We start from the raw sequence: 27,650 nt of genomic DNA on the forward strand, positions 1-27,650 counted from the left end.
GCTCCACACACAGCTGAGAGCCACGAACCTTGACCCCGACACGGTTCTATACCTACAGCACCAGCACAGGCATTGCTTTAGGAAATCTGCACAGTTGTAACTGGCATTTTACCGTATTGTGTGAAATAACTATTGGGATAATTGTGGTCAGCACAGGTATTTACAGTATATCCCCTGGGCACATTCTGGTCTGGAGGTGGAGACTGACGAGCTCCGCCCGTGTTGCGGAGGATGGGCCTGAGCAATGCTCTTTTCGCACCGATTTGCTCATCTACATCACTTAGGATGTAATTGTTTGGAACGCAAGGTGATTTGAAGATCAGTGATTCTGCGCACCACTCAAACATGGAGATAGTTTAGTAGTTATTTCTCAACATGCAATGTGTGCCGTAGTGTTGAAATACAGGGCTGCCACAAAGATGCGCATTTGAGTGTTAGTGGTGAGGTCATGTTTTTTTTAATCTGTTTTGTAAAATCATTGTAAAGTCACATGACATATTGATTGTCCTGTAATATAAGTGGGGTCATAAAATGGAAGACAGGCATTGTATGTGAATGGTTTTATTCCAACAAAGGAACACATTGAAACAAAGTAATTGTGTTACTAAAATAACCTGCTCTAGGTATGATCTAGTCAGATGAGTCATTAGCATACATACTAAGTCAACATGGGTCCTGTACAATTTGAAATACGATTCTATACAATTGATATCTTTTATGGAAGTCATATTGTCATGCTCAATGCAGAACAGCTAATATGATTTAAGCCTGTTTTTAAAAGTGCGTATTCATTTATTTAAAAGGGACCATTTATTTGAAGAGAAATCATAACACTTATTTTATGCACAAAAAAATTATCATTGGGAAATGTGAGCAATGTCAAGCAGTGGTATGTCTTAGATACAAACATTAACTTTTAAACCAATTAAATGTGGCAGACTAACTGACGAATAAGCATCATTGCTGATGTCATAAAAAATGCATGACTCCTCTAGCTTGTACAGTAATGGGTTGAAGGCACAATTGAAAATAGCAGTGCTTGATCATTGAAATGGTGACACTGGATACAACCTATGTCATCTATTGATTAATATTGTGTACATCCAGAGAGTGCAGTTGTGACAATTTTTGAGCATGAATATAAATGTATAGACAGTCAACAAAACAAGTACAGACAACATTATTGCTTCAGTACAGTGCATTTGCCAGTTTACTATGAAGCATTTACAGACATCAGAGCACTTCTCAACAGTTAGCATCTATATGGTTATTGGGTGCTCAAAGCATATCGAGCTACAGTATACAGGTACTCCCTTAGCAGCATAAAAAATATATTTATTTTTACCCATTTTTCTCCCCAATTGGTAGTCTTTTCCCATCGCTGCAACTGCCGTACAGACTCGGTAGAGGTGAAGGTCGAGAGCTGTGCGTCCTCCGAAACACGACCCCGCCAAGCCGCACTGCTTCTTGACACAATGCTTGCTTAACCCAGAAGCCAAAACACACCAATGTGTCGGAAGAAACACCTGGAGACCGTGTCAGCATGCATTGCGCCAGAGCTAGAGCGCAATGGGACAAGGACACCTCGGCTGGCCAAACCCTCCCCTAACCCGGACGATGCTGGGCCAATTGTGCACTGCCTCATGGGTCTCCCGGTCGCGGCCGGCTGCGACACAGCCTGGGATCGAACCAGGATCTGTAGTGATGCAGTGCCTTAGATCGCTAGCCACTTGGGAGGCCCAGCAGCATTCATTCGTTATCGGAGACTAAAGACTATGTGAAGTCAAGCTTGGTGGTTGTCGGTAAGCTATGTTGTTGAATCTTTTCTCCCTCGCTTCTTAAATCCAGCCACTTGCATACAGTAGTTTATACAACGGGTGGGTCTAATCCTGAATGCTGATTGGTTAAAACAGCATTCCAGCCGGTGTCTATTCCACAAGTTACCACCGGCTAAATCTATAAAGTTAAAATGTCTATTTACTCTGTACCTTCTGACTGCGCAATCCATTGTCTCATCAACCCAGCCAAGCAATTTATAAACTTGATCTCCACTATAAAAAGCATCTAGACATTATCTCACATTTCTTTTAGACTAACATTTTGTTTTCAACAGCGGAGATTTGTATAAACCTTGCTGTCTGTCTCTCCGACATTTTGCAATATTGTTTCAATATTCAAATTTGATCATCAGCTGTCCCATAGTAATGAACGAGACGGGCAGCGTTTCTTAGCCAGTCGAAATCATGAATCAGCTGGCATCATTTTTATGGTTATATACAAATAAATGTAAATTGAAACAAGGTCAAACAAAACCAAGTGCAGCTAGTTTTCAGGCTTTCCAGCTTCAGTTTGAAGTGATTGTGTTAGCTGTGTTGTTGGCTAGCTCCTCTGAACAACAGTGGCCTGACGAGTGAGCACATTTTCTATGCCAGGGGAAATATTGCCTGATTAGCTCATTGTTATGGATGTATCCAAATAAATGTATTTTGAAAACAGCTTAAACAAATGCAAATGCAGCTACTTTGCTGTTGTTCTGGCTGCACTTTTTGACGTGACCGTAAGTTAGTACTAATTGGCTAGCTAGCAAGCAAGGGATAAGAACGTTGCCAGCCAGTATGGCAGTGGAACATTTAGAACGAACGACTGGGTCGCGTCTCTGGCAACTGAACCGATAGAACAGCTTGGGTAGCAACCCTAGATTTGTGTCGGGATTATATCTTGTAGAAGGATGAAATGGTATGAATAAATTCATAAAAATTACGTTTTTAATGAATATATGTCAATCATTATATGAATATGTTGGTAACCTGTTGTATGAAAGTGATAATGTCCTCGAAGCCGGTGTTTGGAGGATATAGTGGCATTTCGTCTCGAGCCTAACAACACCCCTTCCAATAAATATATCCTCTGAACATTGGCTTCTCGCGCATTATCACTTAAATATGACTGGAACAGAGTTGCTTATGGATGAACAGAACAACATATAATATGTCAGCATAACTGACATATAACTACAATAGCTAAATGTCTCTATTTTAATGTTTTCAATAAGACCATGTTGGACAGAAATAGGCTGATGGATTAGCCCCTTCTCTCAAACCCCCTTCATCCCAGAGGAAATGCCCAATAGAACGGCTCTGAATGTCAGGGCCAGGAAGCCGGTCCCCAACAGGTCCCCCAGAGCCGTGAGGTACGGGATAGAGTAGTTGTCCGGGTCCAGCCCCCGCCGCCACATCCAGCGCACCATCAGGTCAGCCGTGTACAGCAGAATCACCACCTGTGAATAACAATAAACACATTACAGTGGCAAGAAAAAAGTATTTGAACTCTTTGGAAATACCTGGATTTCTGCATAAATCGGCCATAAAATTTGATCTGATCTTCATCTAGGTCACAACAATAGACAAACACGGTCTGCTTAAACTAATAACACACAAACAATTATACGGTTTTCATGTCTTTATTGAACACACCGTGTAAACATTCACAGTGCAGGGTGGGAAAATGATGTGAACCCTTGGATTTAATAACTAGTTGACCCTCCTTTGGCAGCAATAACCTCAACCAAACGTTTTCTGTAGTTGCGGATCAGACCTGCTCAACGGGCAGGAGGAATTTTGGACCATTCCTCTTGACAAAACTGTTTCAGTTCAGCAATATTCTTGTGATGTCTGGTGTGAACTGCTCTCTTGAGGTCATGCCACAGCATCTCAATCGGGTTGAGGTCAGGAATCTGACTGGGCCACTCCAGAAGGCATATTATCTTCTGTTGAAGCCATTCTGTTGTTGATTTACTTCTGTGTTTTGGGTCATTGTCCTGTTGCATCACCCAACTTCTTGGCGGACAGATAGCCTAACATTCTCCTGCAAAATGTCTGGATAAACTTGGGAATTCATTTTTCTGTCGATGACAGCAAGCTGTCCAGGCCCTGAGTCAGCAAAGCAGCCCCAAACCATGATGCTCCCTCCACCATACTTTACAGTTGGGATGAGCTTTTGATGTTGGTGTGCTGTGCCTTTTTTTCTCCACACATATTGTTGTGTGTCCCTTCCAAACAACTCAACTGTAGTTTCATCTGTCCACAGAATATTTTGCCAGTAGCGCTGTGGAACATCCAGGTGCACTTTTGAAAACTTTAGACGTGCAGCAATGTTTTTTTTGGACAGCAGTGGCTTCTTCCGTGGTGTCCTCCCATGAACACCATTCTTGTTTAGTGTTTTACGTATCGTGTATTGTAAACTTGTCAACAGAGATGTTAGCATGCTCCAGAGATTTCTGAAAGTCTTTAGCTGACACTCTAGGATTTTTCTTAACCTCATTGAGCATTCTGCGCTGTGCTCTTGCAGTCATCTTTGCAGGACGGCCACTCCTAGGGAGAGTAGCAACAGTGCTGAACTTTCTCCATTTATAGACAATTTGTCTTATCGTGGACTGATGAACATCAAGGCTTTTAGAGATACGTTTGTAACACTTTTCCAGCTTTATGCAAGTCAACAATTCTTAATCTTAGGTCTTCTGAGATCTATTTTGTTAGAGGCATGGTTCACATCAGGCAATGCTTCTTGTGAATAGCAAACTCACATTTTGTGAGTGTTTTTTTATAGGGCAAGGGAGCTCTAACCAACATCTCCAATTTTGTCTCATTGATTGGACTCCAGGTTAGCTGACTCCAATTATCTTTAGCCTAGGGGTTCACATACTTCTTCCAACCTACACTGTGAATGTTTAAATGATGTATTCAATATAGACAAGAAAAATACAATAATTTGTGTGTTATTAGTTTAAGCGCACAAAATGCCTCAGGACTACCTGGCATGATGACTCCTTGCTGTCCCCAGTCCACCTGGCCGTGCTGCTGCTCCAGTTTCAACTGTTCCGCCTGCGGCTATGGAACCCTGACCTGTTCACCGGACGTGCTACCTGTCCCAGACCTGCTGTTTTCAACTCTCTAGAGACAGCAGGAGCGGTAGAGATACTCTTAATGATCGGCTATGAAAAGCCAACTGACATTTACTCCTGAGGTGCTGACTTGTTGCACCCTCGACAACTACTGTGATTATTATTATTTGACCATGCTGGTCATTTATGAACATTTGAACATCTTGGCCATGTTCTGTTATAATCTCCACCCGGCACAGCCAGAAGAGGATTGGCCACCCCTCATAGCCTGGTTCCTCTCTAGGTTTCTTCCTAGGTTTTGGCCTTTTTAGGGAGTTTTTCCTAGCCACCGTGCTTCAACACCTGCATTGCTTGCTGTTTGGGGTTTTTAGGCTGTGTTTCTGTACAGCACTTTGAGATATCAGCTGATGTAAGAAGGGCTATATAAATAAATTTGATTTGATTTGTCTATTGTTGTGATTTAGATGAAGATAAGATCAAATTTGATGACCAATTTATGCATAAATTCAGGAATTCCAAAGGGTTCACGTACAAAAACATATGTATTCTTCACACTACCAGCATAAACTTTTTTTGCTTGTGCAAGTATTCATCCCCATTTTCAAAGGGCACCTCTTGTCGGACATCTACAGTTGAAGTTGGAAGTTTACATACACTTAGGTTGGAGTCATTAAAACTTGTTTTTTCAACCGCTCCACAAATTTCTTGTTAACAAACTATAGCTTTATAGCAACTATAGCAAGTCAGTTAGGACATCTACTTTGTGCATGTCACAAGTAATTCTTCCAACAATTGTTTACAGACAGATTATTTCACTTACAATCCACTGTATCACAATTCCAGTGGGTCAGAAGTTTACATACACTAAGTTGACTGTGCCTCTAAACAGCTTGGAAAATTCCAAAAAATGATGTCATGGCTTTAGAAGCTTCTGATAGGCTAATTGACATAATTTGAGTCAATTGGAGGTGTACCTGTGAATGTATTTCAAGGCCTACCTTCAAACTCAGTGCCTCTTTGCTTGACATCATGGGAAAATCCAAATAAATCAGCCAAGACTTCAGAAAGAAATTTGTGGACCTCCACAAGTCTGGTTCATCCTCGGGAGCAATTTCCAAATGCCTGAAGGTACCACGTTCATCTGTACAAACAATAGTACGCAAGTATAAACACCATGGGACCACGCAGCTGTCATACCGCTCAGGAAGGAGACACGTTCTGTCTCCTAGAGATTAACGTACTTTGGTGCGAAAAGTGCAAATCAATCCCAGAACAACAGCAAAGGACCTTGTGAAGATGCTGGAGGAAACAGGTACAAAAGTATCTATATCCACAGTAAAACGAGTCCTATATCGACATAACCTGAAAGGCCGCTCAGCAAGGAAGAAGCAACTGCTCCAAAACCGCCATAAAAAAGCCAGACTACGGTTTGCAACTGCACATGGGGACAAAGATTGTACTTTTTGGAGAAATGTCCTCTGGTCTGATGAAACAAAAATAGAACTGTTTGGCCATAATGACCATCGTTATATTTGGAGGAAAAAGGGAGAGGCTTGCAAGCCGAAGAACACCATCCCAACCGTGAAGCACTGGGGTGGCAGCATCATGTTGTGGGGGTGCTTTGCTGCAGGAGGGACTGGTGCACTTCACAAAATAGATGGCATCATGAGGTAGGAAAATTATGTGGATATATTGAAGCAACATCTCAAGACATCAGTCAGGAAGTTAAAGTTTGGTCGCAAATGGGTCTTCCAAATGGACAATGACCCCAAGCATACTTCCAAAGTTGTGGCAAAATGGCTTAAGGACAACAAAGTAAAGGTATTGGAGTGGCCATCACAAAGGCCTGACCTCAATCCTATAGAGAATTTGTGGGCAGAACTGAAAGAGCATATGCAAACAAGGAGGCCTACAAACCTGACTCAGTTACACCAGCTCTGTCAGGAGGAATGGGCCAAAATTCACCCAACTTATTGTGGAAAGTTTGTGGAACGCTACCCAAAACGTTTGACCCAAGTTAAACAATGTAAAGGCAATGCTACCAAATACTAATTGAGTGTATGTAAACTGCTGACCCACTGGAAATGTGATGAAAGAAATAAAAGCTGTAGTAAATCATTCTCTCTACTATTATTCTGACATTTCACATTCTTAAAATAAAGTGGTGATCCTAACTGACCTAAGATAGGGAATTTTTACTGGGATTAAATGTCATTAATTGTGAAAAACTGATTTTAAATGTATTTGGCTAAGGTGTATGTAAACTTCCGACTGTATTACCAAACAAGCGCTCTTTTGTTCCATTTTATTCCGCTGTTATGTTCATACTGGTTTGAACTGAACGATTAAGCTTTGGTTATGTGCATGGAGCAATGCTGAGAAGAAGAACTGATACAGTAATTTGGCAACACTGGGCCTGACAACCCACTGTGTATGCTGGACTTTAGTCAAACCCAATCCTTGACTCTTTATTGAGCAGTAATCATTCCATTGCCTCTTGGTTTAGATCTTGTTTTTATACGGTCTAGGTGTAGATAGTTACTATTACACATATGCTCTTGTACAAGTCAGCACATTTATATCACATATGGTTTTTGTAAGCCACATCTGTCTGTTGCTGTATACTGTGTATAATTATATTTATACGTCCCCTACTGATAAGTGGCTATCAAGTTAACACTAAAAAGTTGCAAATGACAACACTGGTCATTTCAACTGTACTGAAAAAGACAGTTTGATGTGATAAACGGCAGGACTAAAACACTGTTGTGTTCTAAACAGACGTATCAGTCTGTCGGTCGACCTGTTTCAGCAACATGTGGTTTGAATTGCAGCGCTGGGGTTTGGCCAAGCAAGAGGGCTGAAAAACTTTTTTTATGAAACATTTCTACTAAGGCCATTGTTTATCTTGACGTGATAAAGTCATCCAAATGATTTTCTTAGTGTACGCCTATGATTCCCTCGACTCAAACCCTCCTTAATGTGCGAGATCCAAACAAAAAAAAGAGGTGTAGAGTAAATAAGCACTCCTCCATGAAACTGACCTAACTTTTTCACAAAGTTCACAGGTTTATGGCAATAAAGTTGTCCTACTTTCTTTTTGCAGTGTGTCACTATGGAATAACTATGTTCAATGAAATTATATAGAATAAAATACTATAACTAACACAGGGGTGTGAAACTCATTTTGCCCCAAAGGCCGCACTGAAAAAGCACCATTATCATTTCTATACGATTCCTATTTGGTTTCTATCATTGAAGTTTAGTTATAGACCCAAAAACCTGAATAAATAATTGCACTCTAATGAATTATTATGTCCATATGTCAGCTATTCTTGTGATATTTGTTTATTTATAGATTTTTCAATGTACAGTATGTCAGCTGTTACAGTAGGAGTTGTATACAGTCTATGGTTTAGCTAGTTTAATGTCTGTGGTACATATATATTTGACCTCTGACCTGTAGCAGGGCTGCACACAGGTAAAGGCAGACGAAGGCAGACGTGAGGGCACCATGGCCGCCCTTCAGTAAGTGGATGGTGTAGAGGAAGAGCAGGTGACCCGGAACCACCAGGAAGACCAGAACTCTGGCTGACTTGGAGTTGACCCCTGTGGATGTAAACAGGAAACTTAGAGGATTTAAAAACGTTTTGGATTAAATGACACATTAGGTAAATTAAAAAGAATCAAACTTTAAAAAGTTAACTATCTTTTTACTGTCTAGGTCAGAGGAAGTGTGCAAGACAGCTGCTATGGGTAAGTAAGATTGTGTGTGGATGTGTGCAGTAGTCAAATTGGGATTTGGTACTGTAAGTGAATACATTTTTCCCATAACTGGTTGCCTTTCAATTCCAAAATCAATTCAACAAAAATGCTTTCACCTATCCTAAGGTGGTGGAGCACTGTTCCCTTGCCCCCCCGGTGCTTGTTTGTGCTACTTTTGAAGTTTGTTTTGGCTGGCTAGCTGAGGAGCTGAAGGTCAGGCAAGGGTCAGGGCAGTGTTGTGTGTTCGTGTGGGTATTTAACAATCTGCATTTACAGTTGAAGTCGGAAGTTTACATACACCTTAGCCAAATACATTTAAACTCAGTTTTTCACAATTCCTGACATTTAATCCTAGTAAACATTACCGGTCTTAGGTCAGGTAGGATCACCACTTTATTTTAAGAATGTGAAATGTCAGAATAATAGTAGAGAGAATGATTTATTTCAGCTTTTATTTCTTTCATCACTTTCCCAGTGGGTCAGAAGTTTACATACACTCAATTAGTATTTGGTAGCATTGCCTTTAAATTGTTGAACTTGGGTCAAATGTTTTGGGTTGCCTTCCACAAGCTTCCCACAGTAAGTTGGGTGAATTTTGGCCCATTCCTCCTGACAGATCTTGTGTAACTGAGTCAGGTTTGTAGGCCTCCTTGCTCGCACACGCTTTTTCAGTTCTGCCCACACATTTTCTATAGGATTGAGGTCAGGGCTTTGCCTCCAAACATAATGATGGTCATTATGGCCAAACAGTTCTATTTTTGTTTCATCAGACCAGAGGACATTTCTCAAAAAAGTACGGTCTTTGTCCCCATGTGCCGTTGCAAACCGTAGTCTGGCTTTTTCATGGCGGTTTTGGAGCAGTGGCTTCTTCCTTGCTGAGCGGCCTTTCAGGTTATGTCGATATAGGACTCGTTTTACTGTGGATATAGATACTTTTGCACCAGTTTCCTCCAAAGTACGTTCATCTCTAAGAGACAGAACGCGTCTCCTTCCTGAGCGGTATGACGACTGCGTGGTCCCATGGTGTTTATACTTGTGTACTATTGTTTGTACAGATGAGCGTGGTACCTTCAGGCGTTTGGAAATTGCTCCCAAGGATGAACCAGACTTGTGGAGGTCTTGGCTGATTTCTTTTGATTTTCCCATGATGTCAAGCAAAGAGGCACTGAGTTTGAAGGTAGGCCTTGAAATACATTCACAGATACACCTCCAATTGACTCAAATGATGTCAATTAGCCTATCAGAAGCTTCTAAAGCCATGCCATCGTTTTCTGGAATTTTTCAAGCTGTTTAGAGGCACAGTCAACTTAGTGTATGTAAACTTCTGACCCACTGGAATTGTGATACAGTGAGTTATAAGTGAAGTGATCAGTCTGTTAACAATTGTTGGAAAAATTACTTGTGTCATGCACAAAGTAGATGTCCTGACCGACTTGCCAAAACTATAGTTTGTTTACAAGAAATCTGTGGAGTGGTTGAAAAAATAAGTTTTAATGACTCCAACCTAAGTGTATGTAAACTTCTGACTTCAACTGTATGTGTGTGTTTGAAGTTGAAATGTGTTTTGACTGCTGACCTGAGGAGCAGAAGGTCAGGCAGGGGCCAGGCCAGTGTTGTGCCATCTTGGAGGGCAGGGTCCCAGGCATGCTCCAGTAGTGGAGGTAGGTGGAGATTCGGCTGGCCTGGATGGCCACCAAGTTACCTCCCACACCTGGGTGAAGGGATGGAACAGAACAATCATTGGAAATAGAGGTTAGTGTTTTTTTCCGGGATCATTTGTCGAAATTGTCTGTTACAGATTTAGGCTTTAGCTCTGGGTTTAATAAATTAGAGGTATTTTCAAGGTTATGAAGCATCTTTAAGGTAATTGTAGGTAGTTTTGGTTTTCTGCAACTTTTTATAGTTCATCAAGTAGGGCTTATTCGGCTGTAACTGTAATGGCATATCTTTAAAGTGAGTTCGTGCAAAGAGAGAGCATGATCTTGTATGCATGAGATTATACTGCTTCTCTTCAAATCAGAGAAGTATTAAAAGCGTGGTAGCAAGCACAACGCCACAGGTGTTGTTGAAGACTGCGTCGGTGCAGACTTCAATAACAGTTCCTCTACTTAATCCTTTGTATCATCCAGTTGTGAGAAACTCAATATCGTCCTTATAATCCTAACAACATCCTCACTCAGAAACATGTGATGGGATGATGAATGCATATTTTAATGCCTTGAGCGCATCTCTCCGAGAGGAATACAAACATGCCTAATAGCCTTGAGCGTGTCTCGCTGTAGTTCCCTGCAATAGCTCTTAAAATTACATTCTCAACCAGCCGTGCTTCCACAGCCTACAGCTAAGTCTTGCATATTATTGGATGGGGTTGAGAGGAACGGAGAGAGGTGGAGAGGGGGAGAGTGATTGGAGAGTCAGGAGAAAGAGAGGAAGAGAGAGATTGTGAGGGAGGCAGATGGAGAGCAGTGAGAGAGACATAAACAGGGATGGAGGGAGAAAGAGAGTGAAAGAAACACTGAATGGCAATGCAAATGTACTTCCTGTCTTCAAATGCAGATCAAAGCGAAAACCTTTGGTATCGCTAGCTGAGGCTGGGAAATATGCAGTATAGAGGAAATCCGAAGCAGAGGGTGCATAGTTGTCATTCTAAACAGGCTTATGTAAACCCTATTGTTATTCCTCTCCAGCGATGGTGGCTAGCCATGGGTAACAAACATCGCCATACTAAGAGTCTTATTTACAGAAGATGTGGGAACTTCAATACTTTCCTCCTTCCCCTCTGATGTTCTGACTAGACTGCTGAGTGGTTTAAATTGGTGTCCTTTTACTCCGTATAAGTAATGAACATCTCGGGAGGCCTCGTAGTCATGGCTTTCAAGACTCATAATGCATTTATAAGTGATATTCTTCACAATGAATGGGTATATATCACTAATTTAAATGATCAAAAATGGCTGTAAATATCACAGACTAGGCCTTTAGTGACATGGCACTCTGCAACTTGTGTGGAACCAACTTATGACTAATGAAATACATGTGGATGCCATTTAGATGCTTTGCATTAAGCCGTTGTGCTTTTGTAAACAATCACACAAATTATAGTAATTTACTGTCATACTTCAAAGACTGTTTAAATAGGACAGGATCCCACTCCCATCTATTTTGACATACGTCATATATCTCTCTACCAAGAAAACCAGATGTTGTCTTTGAGGGAAAAGAGTACCAGATTTTACATTTAAGCTTACATAATATGTTACAGTAGTGGACAGGCTAAGGATAACAGACATATTGGTAAAGTGATTCTGTTTATAACAATTTGAGACCAATTAAGCTATGGCTTCTCGACTCGAACCCGTTTCCCAACATGAGCACAAATGAGATTTAATGGTGGTTTTACAAGAGACATATTTAGTAATGGTAAACAGCATTGCAAAAAGGTTAAACCTGTTTCTAGTTTTTCCCATACCCCACTGGGCACAGACGTAAGTTCAACTTCTAGTTTTGATTTACATTTGGTTGAGTTGTCAACAAACACGAATTCATCGTGAAATCAACAACAATGTCACCATATCATTGGATTTAGGTTCAAAGTTGGGTGAAAAAAAAGACTAAATGCCCTTATGTTGACGACTTTTTGCAAATCCAATCAGTTTCCCATGTTGATTCAATGTCATCAATGTCATCACATCATTGATTTTCTTGGTTGAAATGACGTGGAAACGACGTTGATTCAACCAGTATTTTCCCAGTGGGACAGCTGTTTCTCGGGTGGTTTCTTGAGGATATTTGTTAGTTAGGAGGAAGTAGGAACTATTCAACATTGAAATACACACAGGTCCCAGCCTTTCATTTGTTTGAGGAGTAAGGTTCGGTCCACTCACCGTTGATTACTGGGGTGAACACCGCCATGCCCTCAAAGTTCGGGTCGCTCACGGTCTTGTCCAGAATAAGGCCCCCGATACTGTGGTTTAAAAGGACACAATGGGACACAAACGTCACTTAACATGTCCAAAGCTGAAAGGTGTCATAATAAAGAATCAATTAAAAAATTGATCTGAAAGGAGAGCATAGATGAACGCGATATGGTGCATGGAAGCCTACTGAGAAGTATATTTTACTTGTCCAATTATATCAAATCAGTTGAGATAAAGGTGACGAAAGAGGAAGCGATTAAGTCCTTCAAGATGCGCTTTAAGTGTATATACTGCACGGTTGTCTCCTTGAAGGAAACTCGTTGGAAACTAGTCTTTTGTAGATCATTAATAGAACATTGATTGAATATTGATAGAATGTTGATTGAATAACATTAGATTGTTGAAAGCCCCAGGCCTTTACCTGCTGATGGACATGGCTACGATGACGGGCTGCCACCCAGACCTCAGGACCTCTCTAATTGGAGGAGAGCGCCGGGCAATGACCACCCACAGCGGGATGAGAACCAGGAAGAAGCCACACAACAGCACAGGCAGGTACCACATCTCTGGAAGACAGGACAGGTAGCGAGTGTGTGTGAGAAAGTGAGCACATTCAACATACACATTTATTACACAGGTATAAAATAAGGAAATGTGTATCTGGAACACACCCAATGCACTGTGTTAGACATTTATCAAGCAGACCTTCAGCAAACAGCAAACGTAATGTTATGACTATAACTACTGTTCCCTGAAGCAGGGAAACGAGGTACAACACAACTATGGGGAGTCGCACTGACGCCTGACAAGGGTAATGAAATCCGCGCCTGGCTGGAAGCCCAGCCTTCCACAGGTGATAAGCCGAGGCTCGGATTCGTTCCTTTAATTCATTTCCCCATAGTTGTGTTGTACCTCGTTTCTCTCCTTCAGGAAACAGTAGTTATAGTCATAACTTTACATTCCTTTTCAGTCGGTACTCTTGGTACAACACAACTATGGGGAAAGGAAATCCCGCCCCAAGTGGGAGGGAGTGCAAAAAATATTTTGTGCAAAAATTCTTATTATTAATTTATTTTTGATTTTCCAGGGAGTGCTGCAGCACCCTCAGCACCCCTACTTCCGGCGGCTATGCCTCATAGGGACTAGTGAGCTACAGGCAAAAATCAGCAATGAATCCCAGAAATGAGCCACCTATGGGGAGGGGTGCCTCCTTGTGGACAGAGAGCAAACCTATTACTCTCACCCTGGGTACCTGCCAGGTAGCCTAGTGGTTAGAGCTTTGGGCCAGTAACCGAAAGGTTGCTAGATTAAATCCAGAGCTGACAAGATAAAAATCTGTCGTTCTGCCCCTGAACAAGGCAGTTAACCCACTGTTCCTAGGTTGTCATTGTGAATAAGAATTTGTTCTTAACTGACTTGCCTATTTAAAGAAAGGTAGAATAAAATAAATAAATAAATATGTTGTGCTTCCTTGAGTCTGTATAGCCTGCACAAAGCCCGGGCTCTGGCAATGGCTGATGTAGTACCCCGTTCTGGCCGTAACCAAATGTGGAGGTACTGTTGTCACAGTAATGTTTTTGTGGAGGGGCGCACTGGTCCCTCAGACCCGTGCTAAGGCCCCCTGCTCCGTGGGTTACCCAAGCCAAGTGCTCGGGGGCTTCTTCCTTATCGGAGGTGCACGCAAGCCCCGCTTCCTCCACTCCCTCCCACTCCAGGAATTGGAAATAGGAATGAGTTGCCATAATCCTGGGGGAAAGCTAGGAAGTTTCATTCACCAGAAGTTATGCATGCTAGCCGACTTTAGCCAGGAGATGTTTTAGTCTAAGCTAGGCTAGATAGCCTCTTTGACTGCAACAAGGTCTGTTTAGAACAACCAAGCGACGTAACGCTACATATATTAAACAAGAGAGCTACCCTAGCAACTCCACGTGGGGTGGCAGGAATAGCTTGGCGAGTTAGCTAACCTGGCTAGCACGCTATGCAGCACTTGTTTAGCTAGGCTGTTCTCGAAAGTCTGCATAGGACCGGATCACTGAGGTAGGACCGGACCCATTATTGACAAGTCTGGGAAGAGAGGCAAGCGGTGCTTGACCGAGGCAGACACAGGCAGCAAGGGGTACCCACCGAACCTTGCCACCCTCTCTCTTCAAGTAGCCTCCCATAACCGGCAACAGCTACCGCATACACCACGCCCAGGCAGACAAGATATTTTCTCCAACCAGACCCAATCCATCTCTGCGTCCCGCAACTCAGACTCAGCCGAGGTACGGGCACCAGGGAGAGGAAGTCACTATCGGAAACACCAAGCCCCCTCAAGAATGCTACACGATTGTCAAGAGAACTTGCACCCTGGACTAAGGGAACAGTACCAGCCGCGGGCAAGCCACTGTTACTGACATCATCCCCTAGTCCTGCACCCAAACTGATTCAAGTGAGGGAAGCCAGAGCATGCGTTGAGACATACAAGACAACAAATGTGAGTATCTTTATATTCATTTGGGCATGGTCGTGAACCCAAACCTGGCTTTGTTAGCCTTTGTCTTTTCGGTCGCGTTAGCCATCTTACTCTTTGCTACAGCCAGGCCAAGCAATCTGAAGAAAAACTCATTGGTTTGTGGTTAGGAAACTAGGAGAACAAATACAAAAACTCCAGCCCACAAAGCCCAGGGGGTGAGCACGCACTACCACAAAGTGTTCCAAAGGTGTTTGTTTTTAGTCGTGTGAATCGTTGCTGCTCACTTCGAAGTGAAGAGCAGAAGAATTAAAGGAATGAATCCGAGCCTTGGGCTTGTCACCTGTAGAAGGCGGGGCTTCCAGCGAGATGCAGATTTCATTGGCCTTGTCAGGCGTAAGATTTTTTATTCACTGCAAAGGTCAACAAGATTTTTTTATTGCCTGGAAAGGAAATTAAATGTAAAATGAAATAACGATGAAGTAATGTAAAATATCTACTTTATGATCATAGTCTATTCCAGCTGGAAACAATGAGAGATCAGTTTTAAATCAACTCTTTTCTACCAAGCACTTTCCTAGAAAATCTGAAAGAACTGGGCTTCCGTCTGATTCTTTACCCGTCTCCTCAAAGTGTGCAGTCATTAATTCCCCTTCATGAACTGGTGTAAAACATATTGTGGAAACTCCATCTAGTCTAGCCCATGCCCGTGGGAATGTGTTATGAGGTGGGGTGCTGTTGACCGAGGTGCAGTCGACAGGGGGGGTTGCTGAGGAGTATTTTTCTCCGCTCTGCTGACAAGTATTTTTCTCTTTTCATACAGGAGTAATAAAGGTAACAAAAGTACTAATTTAGTAGGGACATTTAAAAACAAAACATAAATTCATCAGGGGGTGCTGCAGTGCCCTCAGCACTCCTGCTTTCCTTGGAATGGTTTAGTCCATGCATACATTAATCCAGTATTTTTAAATCCATGAGGGGGGGGGGGGGACAAGTGCCCATTTTGGGAAGAAGTGTAGGGAATCGGAACCTAGGCATATGAAAATAGCTCTACCCAGAGCCATATATTTAATATAAACAAGAGAGCTACCCTAGCAACTCCACGTGGGGTTTACCCTTCTCCTCAAAGTGTGGCTCTGGCTCTACCTAGGCTTAGCTTAATATTGCATCCAGTCCTGGAAATCTTCAAGATGGGTCTAGTCAGTGGTAGGTGTGAAGGTCCAGATAAAATGTGGGCTTATTTTTTTTAAAGGGAATCACAGATTCAAACGTCCTTTTGTACTTTAACAGTTTTTTCCCCGACAGGACAGTATGGAGTGAGGGGGACAGACAATGAAGGAAGAATGACAGGTAGGAAGGGCGCAGACAGCGGCCGAGCCGAGGCTGGAACATAAGTGGTCCGGCTGTTGAGAGAGTTACAGCTCGACCAGATTCCGGCACATTCCAGTTATTCTATGGCGATTGATCTGACCTTTGAACCTGAAGAGGAAGCTGCTGATCCCGGCCAGCAGAGAGAGGGTGATGAGGTCACCCAGGCTGGCGGCGATGGGTGTGGCCACATTGTCAGGGTTGATGCCCACCTTCCTGGAGCCAATGATCACTCCCACCATCACTAGTCCTACCGATACAGAGAGTGGACACACATACTATGGCCTACTGTCAATCTGAAATAGAATCATCCATATCAAAGTGCATATCTAGTTTCATTTATTCATTCAAACATTTCAGCAGGACAACTCTTAAGGTTTGTAGGGTTCCTGACTGTCATCTATTGCCAAAAGATAGAAAAGATCACTCTCAATTTCCGTTTTACCTAGCAAATATACAGCTGCTAAACATCGAAACAATCGAAGTGATGACATGGTGTAGCAATCTTCGCTAATGAGCCCTGTTACAATTCTCACAAAGTGGCTTAACCATGGGTGGTATATAGGATTACGCTGGCGCAATGGGTAAGGTGCTTGCCTTTCACGCTAGCAACCTGGGTTCACTTTTCCGTTCACTACAATTCTACCTAGAATTACTGGTGTCAGTCAGAGCTTGTATATCAGCTAGTGGCAAGTATACTGTTGTGCTTTTGTTACGTTGACCTACCCAAGGACAGGGCAGCTACAAAGGCTGTCGTGACACTACTGCCACATAGGACAGCAGCCTGTAGAAAGTCTACACGACCCCTGGTCAACGCACCCAACCCCACTGCGGCTACCGCTGCCAGGAAACCCACCACTGTTGCCTGGATCTATGGAGGAAGAGAGAGGGAGAATAAGAAACTGGCAGCGAGAGAAGGGGAGAGAGAGAGAGAGAGACAGACAGACAGACAGAGAGAGTGAGAGGGAGAGAACAGGTGAGTCAGCAAGGGAAGGGTATGGGAGGCAGGAAAGGAAGGAGGGAGATTGAGGGGAAAATGTTAGAGTAAGGGAGGGAAGAGGAGAGAGCAAGAGAGAGAGAATGAAGCATGGTACCGAGACATGTCATTGCCTTGATACAATGACACCCTCTTGTGCCCTCTGTTGGATTCACAGATAAACTCACTCCATAATAACTTGTGTGGTTGACTGTACATGCTAGCCAAAGTGACAGCACTGGTTTGATAAAATGCCATTGGCTGTGTTTGCTGGACGGAGACGTCAGTGTCACCTGAATAAGAGCCAAGTTGCTACACACCATCCTCCACTGCTGCTTCGGGTCATCCATCTGCCCAGTGTTAGCCTGATAGGGAGGAGGGAGGGGGAGTTAGAGAGGAAAAGGGGTGAGATATAACATTTAAATTAAATTAAATACTATTTTATTGGTCGCATACACATATTTAGCAGATGTTATTGTGGGTGTAGCGAAATGCTTGTGTTCCTAGCTCCAACAGTGCAGTAGTATCTAAAAACGATTCACAACGATACACACATCTAAAACTAAAAGAATGGAATTAAGAAATATATAAATATTAGATTGAGCAATGTCGGCATACAGTAGATTACAGTAGAATAGAATACAGTATATATGAGAGGAGTAAAGCAGCACGTAAACATAATTTAAATATTATTAAAGGGACTAGTGTTCCATTATTAAAGTGGCCAGTGATTCCAAGTCTATGTATATATGGCAGCAGCCTCGAAATGGTTGTGTGTGTGTGTGTGTGTGTGTAAAATCACATGTTTTCGTTATAGCTTTAAACATGTCGTGCCAGCATTGAGTGTGTGTGTGCATGCGTGCCTACGAGTGTGTGTGTGTGTGTCATTGTGTGTCCACTCACTGCTGTAGACAGTCTGGATGCCAGTGTCATCTCTAGGTTGCCTTTCAGTCCCACCAGGGCTGGCACCAAGATAAACACCTCTGTGATCTCCTTAAACACCTCCCAGTGCTGAATAATACACAATTAAACACTAGCTAGTACTGAAACATACTACTCTGAATAATATCCATAAAAACTTGCCAGTGCTGAAACATTCACAATGATCTCCTTAAACACCTCTCAATGACGAAACATCCCATTTCCTCCCAACATGTTTTCTGCTAGACTGATTGCCAGATATACAGTACTTGTGCTTTAGCCAACTGTTTGGTCGTTGTCATGCCAAAACAGAAAGGAGTTGGCTCAAGCACAAACAGATCTGGCAAGCAGAATAATTCACTGTAACAGGACATGATTAATACCGGTATTATATCATTTCTTTATTCAGATTAGAAGCATGCTCTGTTGCTGTTGTCATGACTCTCCTGGTCAAGGATCCAAGGCCTCAGAGGTGGGTGGCTGGGCCAGTTTTATGACACCTTCACACCCTGTCGTAAATGGTTTTTCGTGTTCCTGGCACATTAACTAAGCCATGCCCCTAATGAGGTTCAGAATAGTGTGTCAGTGTGATGGAACCGCCTTTCCGACCAGAGTGCTTAAATGGACTCGTCAAGAATTAACATACCATGCCAGAAGATGTGAGACCATGGTCCACACATTGAAATGTTTGGAAACTCTGAAAACCAACACGAGATGAGAAGATAACCTCCACGACGAGACCAAAAACATTCACAGTCTGCAGCTGTGCATGTAAAAGTGGTCCTAGAACTGACTAAAGGAAGAAATCCCATCTCAGACAATCACTGTTGCATCTCAGCAGCGGTTCTATTTGAACACCACTACCAGAGAAGCTCTACAACTAAGAAGGACATTGTGACCTCTGGTGGACAAGCCGAGCCTTACACCGACGCCGAGACTAACACCGAAGTGTGAACAACAGCTACCCAGTCCCCATAGAAGGGTTGATTGGTTCAACAGAGATAGACGACGAACAAAGGCATCTATGCGTAAATATATACATTGCATTTCTTATCCGAATGGGCAGTGGTTCATGAGCAAAGTATTATTATTACTTTGAGGAGAGTTATAGAAGGTATCCACAATAAATGTCTCTTTCTCTATCTCTCTCTTCCCCCACCCCATCTCCATATGTGTAACAAGCCGTCATATCTTGTCAGTCCACTAGGGACTTTTGTCTCATGATAGAGTGTATGTGTATTCTGTGTTATTATTTAGTTAGTTAGTAAATAAATAATACAATCAATTTGTGTAGTACTGAATAATCAGAAAATACTGTTATTCTTGCAAATTCAAGAAGTCGGCAACGTTCAGAATGAGACTGATATGAGGTTATGATTAATAAGTGACTGTTATCGATATATATATATATATATTTATATATCTTTAGAGTTTAATTCGGGAGATGGTAACTAATAAACAACTTATTCCGTGTTGCACCAAATTCCTATTGAGTTAATTGTTACATTAATAATTTAATTGGGTAACAATTAAACATAGTTATTTGATAAGATAAATACAGTCATCAGATTGATGCAAGTCATGTCACGACACTGTTATCATCTCATAATAATCTAATAACTATAATCTGAAGATTGAGGTTATAGTGAAACTAAAATCACTCAGTATGTTTTGCTGTTTTGCCTTGATATAAAGTAACTATTATGAGTTACAGGTGAATGTTTGAATGAATCCAACCAATGTTCATGGTTGATGTATTTGCCACAAATTTCTTGTTAACAAACTATAGTTTTGGCAAGCCGGTAAGAACATCTACTTTGTGCATGACACAGGTAATTTTTCCAACTATTGTTTACAGACAGATTATTTCACTTATAATTCACTGTATCACAATTCCAGTGGGTCAGAAGTTTACATACAATAAATTGGCTGTGCCTTTAAACAGCTTGGAAAATTCCAGAAAATGATGTCATGGCTTTAGAAGCTTCTGATAGGCTAATTGACATCAAATCAAAGTTTATTTGTCACGTGCGCTGAATACAACAGGTGTAGACCTAACAGTGAAATGCTTACTTACAGGCTCTAACTAATAGTGCAAAAAAGGTATTAGGTGAACAATAGTTAGGTAAAGAAATAAAACAACATTAAAAAGACAGGCTATATACAGTAGCGAGGCTATAAAAGTAGCGAGGCTACATACAGACACCGGTTAGTCAGGCTGATTGAGGTAGTATGTACATGTAGATGTGGTTAAAGTGACTATGCATATACGATGAACAGAGAGTAGCAGTAGCGTAAAAGAAGGATTGGCGGGTGGTGGGTGGGTGGGACACAATGCAGATAGCCCGGTTAGCCACTGTGCGGGAGCACTGGTTGTTTGGGCCAATTGAGGTAGTATGTACATGAATGTATAGTTAAAGTGACTATGCATATACTGTATGATAAACAGAGAGTAGCAGCAGCGTAAAAAAAGGGGTTGGGGTGGGGGTGGGGGTCACACAATGCAAATAGTCCGGGTAGCCATTTGATTACCTGTTCAGGAGTCGTATGGCTTGGGGGTAAAAACTGTTGAGAAGCCTTTTTGTCCTAGACTTGGCACTCCGGTACCGCTTGCCATGTGGTAGTAGAGAGAACAGTCTATGACTGGGGTGGCTGGGGTCGTTGACAATTTTCAGGGCCTTCCTCTGACACCGCCTGGTGTAGAGGTCCTGGATGGCAGGCAGCTTAGCCCCAGTGATGTACTGGGCCGTACGCACTACTCTCTGTAGTGCTTTGCGGTCAGAGGCCGAGCAGTTGACGTACTAGGCAGTGATGCAACCAGTCAGGATGCTCTCGATGTTGCAGCTGTAGAACCTTTTGAGGATCTCAGGACCCATGCCAAATCTTTTTATTTTCCTGAGGGGGAATAGACTTTGTTGTGCACTCTTCACGACTGTCTTGGTGTGTTTGGACCATTCTAGTTTGTTGTTGATGTGGACACCAAGGAACTTGAAGCTCTCAACCTGCTCCACTACAGCCCCGTCGATGAGAATGGGGGCGTGCTCGGTCCTCCTTTTCCTTTAGTCCACAATAATCTCCTTAGTCTTGGTTACGTTGAGGGATAGCTTGTTATTCTGCCACCACCCGGCCAGGTCTCTGACTTCCTCCGTATAGGCTGTCTCGTCGTTGATCAGGCCTACCACTGTTGTGTCGTCTGCAAACTTAATGATGGTGTTGGAGTCGTGCCTGGCCATGCAGTCGTGGGTGAACAGGGAGTACAGGAGGGGACTGAGCACGCACCCCTGTGGAGCTCCAGTGTTGAGGATCAGCGTGGCAGATGTGTTGCTGCCTACCCTCACCACCTGGGGGCGGCCCGTCAGGAAGTCCAGGATCCAGTTGCAGAGGGAGGTGTTTAGTCCCAGGATCCATAGCTTAGTGATGAGCTTTAAGGGTACTATGGTGTTGAACGCTGAGCTGTAGTCAATGAATAGCATTCTCACGTAAGTGAGAAACATTATGTACAAAATAAGTTACAAATAATGCGAAAAAGAATACATAATTGGTTGGGCGCCCGTAAAACTGCTCCCAATTCTTCCGGCTCCATTTTTCACATAATTTGACACATAATTTGAGTCAATTGGAGGTGTACCTGTGGATGTATTTCAAGGCCTACCTTCAAACTCAGTACCTCTTTGCTTGACATCATGGGAAAATCAAAAGAAATCAGCGAAGACCTCAGAAAAAAAATAGTTGACTTCCCCAATCTGGTTCATCCTTGGGAGCAATTTCCAAACGCCTGAAGGTACCACGTTCATCTGTACAAACAATAGTACGCAAGTTGAAACACCATGGGACCACGCAGTCGTCATACCACTCAGGAAGGAGACACGTTCTGTCTCCTAGAGATGAACCTACTTTGGTGCGAAAAGTGCAAATCAATCCCAGAACAACAGCAAAGGACCTTGTGAAGATGCTGGAGGAAACAGGTACAAAACTATCTATATCCACAGTAAAATAAGTCCTATATCGACATAAACTGAAAGGCCGCTCAGCAAGGAAGAAGCCACTGCTCCAAAAACGCCATAAAAAAGACAGACTACAGTTTGCAACTGAGCATGGGGACAAAGATCGTACTTTTTGGAGAAATGTCCTCTGGTCTGATGAAACAAATATAGAACTGTTTGGCCATAATGACCATCGTTATGTTTGGAGGCAAAAGGGGGATGCTTGCAAGACGAAGAACACCATCCCAACTGTGAAGCACGGGGGGTGGCAGCATCATGTTGTGGGGGTGCTTTGCTGCAGGAGGGACTGTTGCACTTTACAAAATAGATGGCATCATGAGGTTGGAAAATTATGTGGATATATTGAAGCAACATCTCAAGACATCAGTTAGGAAGTTAAAGCTTGGTCGCAAATGGGTCTTCCGAATGGACTCATATTTCCAACGTTGTGGCAAAATGGCTTAAGGACAACAAAGTCAAGGGATTGGAGTGGCCAACACAAAGCCCTGACCTCAACCCTATAGAAAATGTGTGGGCAGAACTGAAAAAGTGTGTGCAAGCAAAGAGGCCTACAAACCTGACTCAGTTAAAAGTTTGGACACACCTACACATTCCAGGGGTTTTCTTTATTTGTACTATTTTCTACATTGTCAAATAATAGTGAAGACATCAAAACTATGAAATAACACATATGGAATCATGTAGTAACCAAAAAAAGTGTTAAACAAATCAAAATATATTTTAGGTTCTTCAAAGTAGCCACCCTTTGCATTGATGACAGCTTTGCACACTCTTTGCATTCTCTCATCCAAGCGGGCTGTCATGTGCCTTTTATTGAGGAGTGGCTGCCATCTGGCCACTCTACCATAAAGGCCTGATTGGTGGAATGCTGCAGAGATGGTTGTCCTTCTGGAAGGTTCTGGAAGGTTCTCCCGCCAAATCCTCAAGTTCTACAGTTGTACCATTGAGAGCATCTTGACTGGCTGCATCACTGCTTGGTAAGGCAATAGTACCGCCCTCGATCGCATGGCGCTACAGAGGGTGGTGCGGACAGCCCAGCACATCACTGGGGCCGAGCTCCCTTCCGTCCAGGACCTCTATATCAGGCGATGTGATATTACATACTACATTACTGACTCTACATACACATACATTACTGACTCTACATACACATACATTACTGACTCTACATGCACATACATTACTGTTTCTACATATACATACATTACTGATTCTACAGACACATACATTACTGTTTCTACATATACATACATTACTGACTCTACATACACATACATTACTGACTCTACATACACATACATTACTGACTCTACAGGCACATGCATTACTGACTCTACAGGCACATACATTACTGTTTCTACATACACATACATTACTGTTTCTACATATACATACATTACTGACTCTTCATACACATACATTACTAACTCTACAGGCACATACATTACTGACTCCACATGCACATACATTACTGACTCTACATACACACATTACTGACTCTACATACACACATTACTGACTCTCCATACAGTACACATACATTACTGACTCTACAGGCACATACATTACTGACTACATGCACATACATTACTGACTCTTCATACACATACATTACTAACTCTACAGACACATACATTACTGACTCCACATCCACATACATTACTGACTCCACATGCACATACATTACTGACTCTACATACACACATTACTGACTCTCCATACAGTACACATACATTACTGACTCTACAGGCACATACATTACTGACTCCACATGCACATACATTACTGACTGTATATACACATACATTACTGACTCTACATGCACATACATTACTGTTTCCACAATATACATACATTACTGACTCTACAGGCACATACAGTGGGGCAAAAAAGTATTTAGTCAGCCACCAATTGTGCAAGTTCTCCCACTTAAAAAGATGAGAGAGGCCTCTAATTTTCATCATAGGTACACTTCAACTATGACAGACAAAATGAAAAAAAAAAAATCCAGAAAATCACATTGTAGGATTTTTTATGAATTTATTTGCAAATTATGGTGGAAAATAAGTATTTGGTCACCTACAAACAAGCAAGATTTCTGGAGTGGCTCTAGTGGCTCTAGGGTTTCTGGGATTATGGTGTTGATGTGAGCCATGACCAGCCTTTCAAAGCACTTAATGGCTACAGACGTGAGTGCTACGGGTCGGTAGTCATTTAGACAGGTTACCTTAGTGTTCTTGGGCACGGGCACTATGGTGGTCTGCTTAAAACATGTTGGTATTACAGACTCGGACAGGGAGAGGTTGAAAATGTCAGTGAAAACACTTGCTAGTTGGTCAGTGCATGCTCGCGGTACTCGTCCTGGTAATCCGTCTGGCCCTGCGGCCTTGTGAATATTGACCTGTCTAAAGGTCTTACTCACATTGGCTGCGGAGAGCGTGATCACACAGTCTTCCAGTACAGCTGGTGCTCTCATGCATGTTTCAGTGTTATTTGCCTCAAAGGGAGCATAGAAGTAGTTTAGCTCGTCCGGTAGGCGCGTGTCACTGGGCAGCTCTCGGCTGTGCTTCCCTTTGTAGTCTGTAATGGTTTGCATATCCGACGAGCATCAGAGCCGGTTTAGTACGACTCGATCTTAGTCCTGTATTGACGGTTTGCCTGTTTGATGGTTCGTCGGAGGGCATAGCGGGATTTCTTATAAGGGTTAGAGTCCCGCTCCTTGAAAGCGGCAGCTCTAGCCTTTAGCTCAGTGAGGATGCTGCCTGTAATCCATTGTTTCTGGTTGGGGTATGTAAGTACGGTCACTGTGGGGACGACATCATCGATGCACTTATTGATGAAGCCAATGACAGATGTGGTGTACTCCTCAATGCCATTGGAGGAATCCCGGAACATATTCCAGTCTGTGCTAGCAAAACAGTCCTGTTGCTTAGCATCTGCTTCATCTGACCACCAATCTGCTGGGGCAGTTTCAAATGGACCAACAATGTAAATTATATTATTTTTATCATGGGCCTTCAGAAAGGGGAACATGCTGGAGAGGTGCGACATGCGTCTTTGTCAGACAAATGACAAAACTAAAAAAACTACAGAGTTGACATGTTGATATTGTAGTTTGTAGGGATGTGTCCATTCCATGCCACCAGTAGTACTCACAGAGTTGTTGTTTTTATTTGGAAGACTCCCTGGTGGCTTTCATGAGCTAGTGAAACCATTCTGTGATGCAGTGTAATGGGCACTAGTAGGCGGTTTGGTACACGGTACACTAAACAGTCTTGTACAGAGTTCCTCTCGAAAGGGAAAGGAAGGTAACAGGTCTGGGAAGAAAATAAAATCTTGTTTTTGGGCCCAAATTTTTCAATCTGGCTGTGTAAAGCAGTTCGGGGCATGTAGCACATTCGAAGGCGAACTCAGCCACTGACAGTGCGTTAAGCTCAGTGGATAGCAGGGCCACTAACTCAGGTTCAGACAAGGGGACAGCATTTTTGTCTGAAGGGAGGGGTAGACGTGACAGGCAACCAGCGTTTACTGATCCAGGCCTGTACAGATTGTCATATGAGATGCACAGTAAGCCAGCAGACCATCTCGCAATGCGCATTCCGGCACCTTTTGATGCAAATAGTAAGGGCATGATGATCAGTTCATAGTGTAAAACGTGTACCCTGCAGGAACATTCACCACCGCTCAACCGACCACACACAGGCGAGCGCTTCCTTTTCTGCTATGGAGTATTTGCGCTCGGCTGAGGAGAGAGAACGGGATGTAAACGTCATTGTGCGCTGTTCCATCTGGATGTATTTGCGTAAGCACACCACCCAAGCCATAATCTGATGCATCTGTGGACACCAGGATAGGAAGAGCAGGGTCGAATATAGCCAGGGCATATCTATTGACAATCAGCTGCTTGACTTTCTTGAAGATCTCCTGCGCAGCATCCATCCCCGTCAGCATTAGTCCTGAGGCAGGCAAGCATATGCTCGACCTCTGTAGAGTAGTTGTGGGCGAATTTGGGTGGTATCATCGGAAGGAGCAGGGGCCTTGAGAATGGCACTGACATGTCCATCATCAGGTAGTAGTCATTGTGCAGTGATGGTATGACCAAGGAAGGTCAAGCTCTTTTTGTTGAAGTGACATTTGTCTTTGTTTAGCAGCAGACAAGCGTTCTCCAAGGTGCTGAGAATGGCTTGCAAGTTCGGGTCACGTTCCTCTTTTTTTTGACACCACAGTGTGAAATTAGCCTGCAATAAAAGGGAGCAGAGGTCTTTTCAACAAGTTGATCTCTCAGCATCTCATCTATCACCAAAGTCACAGTTCACAAGTAACTCTCTCAGGGCAGCAAAGTAATCTGCTATGTACTCATCAGGTCTCTGTGCTCTTTGTCGGAATTTGTGGTCCTTGACCACGACATTGATAGCCGGGAATGAAATGCCCCTGGAGAGCTGTGACAGCTGTTGCAAATGTAATACCTGTAATTGGTAACAGGCTGACTACATGCTCGCATGCGCGAGTGTTGCAAAATAAATGTAGAAATCTATATTATTCAATTATTGCACCAACACTGCTTGCGCGAGCCAACGAGCATCTGCGTTGCCAGGGGCTAAAATAGAAGTCAGTTTTATTTGTGACGCAGATCGCACTGCAAGTCCTGCCTCTCCCATCTCCTCATTGGTTTATAGAAGGAGGTATGCACGTCCCATCTCCTCATTGGTTATACCCACGTGGGTGACTGAAAGACAAACGAGGTCAGTGGCGGTAATGCATCTAATTTATGAAAGTTGCCAATCGCAATCTAAAGTCAAGAGAAGAAAAAGTATGGAAGAGATGACTAGAAAAAGCCTGGAGAGATGACTAGAAACAATTCGGTTGACCATTTTATGTGTGAATTAATTGGCGGAGTAGAGGGCCTTGTGCATTTCAGGTAAAATAACAACTCAATGTTTATATCCCAGGACAAATTAGCTAGCAACAGCAATCTAGCTAAATAGGACACATTATCAAGCAAGTGCAAGCTAGCTAGCTAAATTGCCATAAATGTTTAATGCTTTTATGACCTGTCCCCAAATTAATATAGTTGGTTCAGAGTTAAAAAAAATATTTTAACCTGCGTGTCGTGATCGCGTTTGGTGTGGGGGGACAAAATACATTTTTGCACGATTGCGCACGATGGCGCACTCGAGCAGCCGGTTTGGGTTCCGTGTTAGGTGTAAAATATAATTTGACCTTCAGTACCAAGGCAATGTAGTAGCACTGCACGCTTCCTAGCATCTGGACAGTCATCTCCTGTAGCATTGATAGCCACCAAGTAGTTGTTGAAGATTTTCACCCACAACGGCATCGTAGATTGACC

At 42.8% G+C, this 27,650-nt stretch overlaps 1 protein-coding gene across 2 annotated transcripts in view; it reads right to left on the minus strand.

Annotated features, from left to right (window-relative positions):
- Positions 1 to 545: 545 nt before the first annotated feature.
- Positions 546 to 27,650, minus strand: part of LOC139564927 (solute carrier family 41 member 1-like) — a 31,819-nt gene continuing 4,714 nt past the window's right edge. The window contains exons 2-10 of one of the 2 annotated variants that reach the window (XM_071384847.1): positions 18,282 to 18,389; positions 17,672 to 17,743; positions 17,129 to 17,273; positions 16,506 to 16,652; positions 13,004 to 13,148; positions 12,550 to 12,629; positions 10,242 to 10,376; positions 8,361 to 8,509; positions 546 to 3,277 (exon numbers count right to left, since the gene is read on the minus strand). In XM_071384847.1, coding sequence (XP_071240948.1) covers positions 3,095 to 3,277; positions 8,361 to 8,509; positions 10,242 to 10,376; positions 12,550 to 12,629; positions 13,004 to 13,148; positions 16,506 to 16,652; positions 17,129 to 17,273; positions 17,672 to 17,743; positions 18,282 to 18,389 — 1,164 coding nt within the window. In that variant the 3' untranslated portion in view covers positions 546 to 3,094. The remainder of the gene's footprint in view (positions 3,278 to 8,360; positions 8,510 to 10,241; positions 10,377 to 12,549; positions 12,630 to 13,003; positions 13,149 to 16,505; positions 16,653 to 17,128; positions 17,274 to 17,671; positions 17,744 to 18,281; positions 18,390 to 27,650) is intronic. The other variant, XM_071384857.1, reaches the window with a different exon arrangement.

The sequence above is a fragment of the Salvelinus alpinus genome, chromosome 2 (assembly GCF_045679555.1).
Source record: "Salvelinus alpinus chromosome 2, SLU_Salpinus.1, whole genome shotgun sequence".
In the NCBI taxonomy this organism is placed as follows: domain Eukaryota; kingdom Metazoa; phylum Chordata; class Actinopteri; order Salmoniformes; family Salmonidae; genus Salvelinus; species Salvelinus alpinus.